Consider the following 6,929-nt stretch of genomic DNA (forward strand, 5'->3'; position numbering starts at 1 on the left):
TATTATTTCCATTAACAATAGCCTAGTTATCTATCCCTTTGTTGTCAACTCCACCCTGCAATTCTCCAGTTTGGATGACGAAATGAGGGTTCACTTCAGCACTTTATAAAAAGTAATTTGCTTGGAATAGACTTGAATGTTTTTTTTTTTTTTTTTCTTTAGCAAAAGGAAAATTTTAAATCCTGAATCCAAATGATTGAGGATGGAGTTTGTGACTGGATATGTATCAACTTGGAATCAATGTTGTGTGTGTGCGCGTATGTATGCATGCTTGGATTGAACGCTGTTTTAGTATGTAAGTAAATTGGAGACTAAAAGGGAGTTGGAAGCACTCTGCTTTCGAATGCACACTTGTGCTACTTTTCTGGGGGGATTTAGACTCCAAGCCATCCCCTTGTCATATGGAATACCTTGTAAGTGGACCCTTAAAGAATAGATTGCACTCTCAGTTTGAAATTTGGAAAACAGATTGAATGAAAGGGGTGGCAGTTTGCCTTATTTAGTTTGAGAACACTCAAAAATGTTCAAATCTCGGGGAGAATAGCACAATTTTTCTTTTCTTCCATTTCACTGACCTGCTTTTTGCATTTAAGAACCGTGGGATGCCACCATTCAACCAGCAACTTCTCCCCTATTGCAAATGTTCCCTTTTCAATTTATTTACGGTGTGCTTTTGTAGCTCTGTTTACATTCCCATTTGGTCTCACCTGATTGTGTGATGCATGATGGTCTGTTTGCAATGACAATAATAAGAAGAATAAGAATAAAAAAAGAAAAAAAACAGTGTTTAAGGGGTGGAGATTGTAAACATTGGAACAGAGAAGACAAGTCTGTGTGATACTGAAGCATCTGATTGGTTGCTGCCTCTTTTGCACATTTACTTTACAGAAATTCTCTAGAGATGTCTCTCTCTCTCTCTGTCTCCTCTCCCCTAGTTTCGTGTGATTGTTTGTGTGTGTGTGTGTGTGTGTGTGTGTGTGTGTGTGTGTGTGTGTGTGTGGACGTGCGTGCGTATGTGTTGTCAAGACCATTTCGGAGACTGTTAAACGCTGCCCATGTTATCACACCCAATCCAGATCATGCCTGAAATCTAGAGCCTTACTGTTCATAGAAGCTTTTGGCAGTCAGAATGCTTGCTTGTGCAAACTTGAAATGCATAACTGCTCACCATGTAGTTTATACACAAGTGCTGTACATGGGACGCCCAAGCTTCAGAATTGGTCGTGCTTTGAATCCAAATATTTTTTCAAGACATATCTGGGTTGGGGAGGGAAAAAATTGCATCTATTTTGACAATAATAGAATATATTGAAACATTATGCAAAAAATAACGCTGAAAAGTTCTTTTTTGGCACTGTTCTCTGTATAATGCATATCTTGAATGAATGCCGACAAAATGTATTTATGTTATGGGAACAAGTCTTAAATAAAGTTATTATTGGTTCAAACTATTGCTTCTGTTTATTAGTGTATTGCCCGGTGATTTTATTCAACCACAACTTACTAAATCAGGCCAGTAACTGTGTTACACAAAGCCAAAATAATGAGATCACATCAAGTCACTAAATTACACAATAAAAGCCTTAAATGAATGAAATATGAAAATTACTTTGTGACATCAACTGGATTTTAAATGGACTTAACTATACGAAGTTCACTTGCAATGTCTCACCATTTGGAGGAGGGAATCCTCTTAACAGGATGGAAAGCATCACATGACCACTGCAGAGGAAGTTCACATTTGACCGTCGTTCTGTTTTCGTACCTAATTCTGTATTTTGTGTGCTGTTTTTGAGTGGTTAGAGTTTGCGAATGCGAATCAGTCAGCTTATTGTGCCCAGCTAAGTAATGAATATTTTGAGGGGGTGGTTTGCGGTGTTGGCCACGTTATGTTTGCACAGGCAATAATAGCACATCACAAGACAAACAGTTACTTGGGATATGTCTACGAATGGGTCACGAGTTACTTTCGAGGGGAAATGTAACAAAGTATCACGTCAGGTGAGTCACTGATGGTCGTAGAGCAGACGTCTGACGGCTTGCAGTGTCTTACTAGGAGACTTTCACCAATTTCTGAAAGATATATCTGCAAAGATGTCCTTTGAGGAAACGAAGTCGCGATTAGAAACTGCGGGGCAGGCTCATATTTTGCAGTTTTGGTCGGAACTATCTTTTGACGAGAGACATGCCTTTCTGACCGAGCTGTCCCAGCTTGAACCTGAGGAATTGAAGGAGCATTGTCGACGTGCTGCCGATTGTGCCAACAGCCAATCGACCTCACAGGATCGGCTTGACCAAAGGATGGAACCGGTGCCACCAGAATTTATTGGCAGTGTGCGGAAAACCGATGAAAAATCATTGATTGCATGGGAGGATGAAGGTCTGTGCGAAGTTATTTGTTTTGGTTCATTGAAATAGTACGTTATATTTTGTCAAACAGCTTAAATTTCATGCAGGCGTGAATTACTATCGTCTGCGTGAAAAAATATTTACCACAGGGGGACACTCTTGAGCTCTGTTTTTAAAATGAAACTGAGAATTCAGGAAGTTCAACTGAATGAGTACATATTGAGTACATATTGTGCAACCGTCTAATGATTTTGATTATTTGAGTACTTTTTGTGTGTCTATATTACACACCCAATTTAACATTTGAAATGTGGCCTGTTTACATTAGAACTTTGCTGCTGTGTCGTGTGTGTGTGTGTGTGTGTGTGTGTGTGTGTGTGTGTGTGTGTGTGTGTGTGTGTGTGTGTGTGTGTGTGTGTGTGTGTGTGTGTGTGTGTGTGTGTGTGTGTGTGTGTGTGTGTGTTTTAGGGTTTTTGCAGATTTCCAAGAGCAAAGTGGCAGTTTTACTCTTGGCTGGAGGCCAAGGAACGAGGCTGGGTGTACCTTATCCTAAGGGAATGTACAGTGTCGGGCTGCCCAGTGGGAAAACCTTGTACCAAATTCAGGCAGAAAGGATCCAAAAAGTTCAACAACTGGCTGAACAAAAACACGGTTCAAAGTGCACCGTACCATGGTGATGTATCCCATAATTGCTTGCTCAAAGTGTCCTCATTGTACCTACTGATTCACAACCAAGTTACGGCTCAAACAAGCCCATGTCATGCAGAATCCTTTCAATGCTATCGATCCTTCTGTTGTCGTTCAGGTACATCATGACTAGCGAGTTCACTTTGGAGCCCACAGAGAGGTTCTTCAAAGAAAACCATTTCTTTGGACTGAACCCGTCTGATGTCTTCATGTTTGAGCAGAGGATGATTCCAGCCGTCACCTTTGATGGAAAGGTCATCCTAGAAAAGAAGAGTAAGATTGCCACGGCCCCAGGTTAGCGAAAACATAAATACTTATTTGTCCTAATGACGGTCCGAATGTCTGATTTTATACACCAAGACATAGCCTACATTCTTTGGAACATTATAAGTTACAAGGAAAACTTGTCTAAGAACCGTGTTAATTTTCTACTGGCGTGTGTAGTAAATGTATTACTAGCCATTTGTGAACTTTCTCCTTTTTGTCAGATGGTAATGGAGGGCTGTATCAGGCTCTTGTGGACAACAAAGTCTTGGAGGACATGGAGAAGAGAGGGGTGCAGTACCTCCACGTTTACTGTGTAGACAACATCCTAGTGAAAATGGCCGACCCTGTTTTCATTGGCTTCTGTGTGCAAAAAGATGCAGATTGTGGTGCTAAGGTAGTGTACCTACCCCCCCCCCCCCCCCCCCCCCCACGCACACACACACACTGCATTTACTGATGTCTGTCTTGCTGATATCAAGAATCATTGGCCTGCACTTGGGTCAAGGAGAAACACTGAAGCGTGATATTCTACTTCCTCACGCTCATGTGGGCAGCATTGGAGAAACCACGCACAAGTGCCCATGCACAGAGCAAAACATTGGTGAGGGGAGGGAGGGTAGGGAGAACAGTATTTCAGCTCTATGAGACCTTGTGTCCTTAGACAAGCACTGTCCTGTTGCTACTGGCTGACTGGTGAGCTGACTGACTTTTGCATTGCATGTGCTGTCATCACCGATGTTCCACATTACTGGTGCCATAGGTGGTGGAGAAGGCCTACCCAGCAGAGCCTGTAGGGGTGGTGTGTCGGGTGGACGGGGTGTACCAGGTCGTGGAGTACAGTGAGATCCAGCCTGAGACGGCAGAGCTGAGGGGACCAGGAGGTGAACTGCTCTACAGTGCTGGAAATATCTGCAACCATTTCTTCACACGGGATTTCCTAAAGGACATAACAGAGTGAGAGGGCAATTGGGATAGATTTTCTCAATTTGAATTTATTTGATTGATGGAAGTTTGATTGGAACATTAGCCAACTATTCCACATACTTGTTACACTATTACCATATCCTGGGAAATATATATATATATATATATATATATATATATATATATATATATATTATATACCATCTTTGTGATGGATGCTAATTTAATAATTTTCCAGGAAATAGCCAAGACTTTCCTCTGCTAAGGTTGTGGAATATGAAAAAGGGCAAGATTGACATTTTGATTATTAGGTGTTTCTCTATCTTTTTGTCAGGAACTTTCGGGGACAGCTGAAGCAACATGTAGCTCTGAAGAAAGTGCCATTTGTTGATAAAGAGGGCAACCAGGTCAAGCCAACCAAACCCAATGGAATCAAAATGGAGAAATTTGTCTTTGACGTCTTCCAGTTCTCAAGGTGTGCATTCTGCATGTAAACAAAAATATAGAAACAAGCTTTTTGGTGCACAAAATGTGTTTAAATGACACAGGTGTGACATACAGCTACTAGTGTTAATGTGTTTTATTGTCAGGAAATTTGTGGCGTTCGAGGTCCTGAGAGAGGAGGAGTTCTCTCCCCTGAAGAATGCTGACGGGGCGCCTCTGGACACTCCGACCACGGCGAGGCGCTCTCTCTTGGCTCAGCACTACCGCTGGGCTCTTGCAGCCGGGGCCAGCTTTGAGAACAGCAGTGGAGAACCCATTCCTCCCAAACACAGGTTAGACCTCCACAGAACTGCTGGAGGGCAGTAACTATAAATTAAAGCACTATAAAAGTCACTTCTGATATAGATCTAGTTCTTTTCCACTGGCCTTAAAAAGGCTCCTCAGATGTAAATCGCTCTGAATAAAAGGCCAATTGATGACTAATGAAATGTAGGTTAAATCTTATGAAACCAAGATACATTTTGCACCCTCTCTTACTGAACATAGTGTCAAAGTAGTAGGCCTACTACTTCTCCAAACCAGTCAGGTATTCATTTACTTAACTGAAGATCCTCCATGGTTATTTTTCTCACTAAAACTGGGGACGTTATGGATGTATATAACCCATTTTTAGAACAACAACTGCCAATGGTTTTGTAGACATGATCAGTATCATGAAAGATTGATCTGTTTGTTATGCTCACTTCAGTTTGGCTCGTGATGAGGATCCGCCTGCCGTGTGTGAGATCTCGCCGCTAGTCTCCTACTTTGGTGAGGTAAGACGGTTAGCTATCGCTTTGCACCGCATGGGCTTCGGGTTGACCTCTGGGGGAAACGAGAGTCCCAAGATGCCATTTGAGCATCTGTTTCTCATAACACACAAGGATTGTGTTCCCCCACTCACTGGTGTAGAGTTGACTGCACCCACACACAGCACAGTGAAATATTTCCCTGACTTTCTGTATTCCTTCGTTTAAATTAAATAAGTGCTTGTTATGATTGTGTTCACAAAATAAATCTATTACATGCTTATTAACATGACAGATGCTTAATGTGATTGTAGTTTAAAGCAACACTAGAAGAGTTTTTCGTACCTTAAAATATTGTTTCCAAAATCATTTCAGCGGTTCATCAACTCGTAACAGGGTGAACGGCACTTCTGCATTCACTTTGCGGCCCTCTATCAGCCATAACCGCACCATGTAACTTTACCAGATCGGGTAGTGTATTTGTAGTTCGATGAAATGAGACAAAAGAAACTACAAATTTGACTTGCATCGATGTCGCAATACATCATACTTTCATAAAATCATGCAACATACTCTACTGTATCTGTGTACATCGTTATTTGCTGGATAAACAAATAGCGTGCGCGTGACAGAGGAAAAGAGCTTTAGTGTTGCTTTAATATATCTCGTCAGAATTTTCATCCCATTGTAGGCAACTGTAAGCATGTGTCATGTATTCTGCTAGGGTTTTGATTTGCAGTCAGGGGAAGAGAGGTCCATATGGTGGTTTACTGTGCTCTTAGGGGGCCCCTGATGGTCACAGACGCAGTGGAGCTACAGTATGCTCAGACCAACCAAGAAGGGATGGAGTAACAGCTGTGCCTCTCAACACTCACAAAAACCTCTTCCAACCCACCTATCCCCCACCCCCCGCCCTGTCTCTTTTTTCTCTCTCTCTTTCTGTTTTAAGGGTCTCGAGTCCGTGTTGAAACAGAAAGCCATAAGATCTCCTCTTACTCTCGATGGGAAGATGACCTGAAGAACCCCTCATGTTCAGCGATGAATGACATCGAAACCAGATACACCAGACCAGATACAGAAATGATGTATAGGCTATCTGAGGCATGCCCTTATAAACCAATTTAAATGGCGGTCTTTGTTTACATAAGAGGTTGATGTTCTTTAGTGTACTGTATTCCTTTTCACATATTAGGGCTATGTTCCAGCCAGCCTATTTTACTGCCTCTGTTTTATACATTTTTATTTGAACTTGAGTGGCTGCACATAATGCCACATTATAGTGGTTATAGGCTACATCTTGTACAAGTAGCCAAATCTTGAATTAAAACCTCAGAATTCATTAAAGTTGATGATTACACATAATTTCGAATACGAATTTATTGAAACATCCAACTAAATATGAACTGAAATACCTTGTGTTTCTGTGCGCCCCTGGCCAATGAAAACTGAACAAGAGCCGGAGAAAATGTG

The 6,929-nt window shown here is 41.6% G+C and overlaps 1 protein-coding gene across 3 annotated transcripts; it reads left to right on the forward strand.

Moving 5' to 3' along the window:
• Positions 1 to 1,720: 1,720 nt before the first annotated feature.
• uap1l1 (UDP-N-acetylglucosamine pyrophosphorylase 1, like 1) lies at positions 1,721 to 6,791 on the forward strand. 3 transcript variants are annotated; one of them, XM_062555192.1, is made up of 10 exons: positions 1,721 to 2,001; positions 2,212 to 2,380; positions 2,818 to 3,022; positions 3,155 to 3,330; positions 3,525 to 3,697; positions 4,064 to 4,257; positions 4,562 to 4,702; positions 4,818 to 5,003; positions 5,420 to 5,486; positions 6,409 to 6,791. In XM_062555192.1, the coding sequence occupies exons 1-10, from the start codon at positions 1,942 to 1,944 to the stop codon at positions 6,475 to 6,477; spliced, it is 1,440 nt and encodes a 479-aa protein (XP_062411176.1). In that variant the 5' UTR covers positions 1,721 to 1,941; the 3' UTR covers positions 6,478 to 6,791. The 3 variants fall into 3 exon arrangements, with proteins under 3 accessions (XP_062411176.1, XP_062411175.1, XP_062411177.1); XM_062555191.1 differs by having other exon boundaries at positions 1,721 to 2,380; XM_062555193.1 differs by having other exon boundaries at positions 1,721 to 2,380; positions 3,525 to 3,592; positions 6,409 to 6,788.
• Positions 6,792 to 6,929: the final 138 nt, after the last annotated feature.

The sequence above is a fragment of the Sardina pilchardus genome, chromosome 14 (assembly GCF_963854185.1).
Source record: "Sardina pilchardus chromosome 14, fSarPil1.1, whole genome shotgun sequence".
NCBI lineage: Eukaryota > Metazoa > Chordata > Actinopteri > Clupeiformes > Clupeidae > Sardina > Sardina pilchardus.

Excerpts from the sequence above, each read along its gene's own strand:
- uap1l1 (XM_062555191.1), top strand. The coding sequence starts at position 2,095 with ATGTCCTTTGAGGAAACGAAGTCGCGATTAGAAACTGCGGGGCAGGCT. Across the intron at positions 3,331-3,524 it reads TAAGATTGCCACGGCCCCAG|ATGGTAATGGAGGGCTGTAT; the intron begins GTTAGCGAAAAC and ends CCTTTTTGTCAG. Across the intron at positions 5,487-6,408 it reads TAGTCTCCTACTTTGGTGAG|GGTCTCGAGTCCGTGTTGAA; the intron begins GTAAGACGGTTA and ends TTCTGTTTTAAG.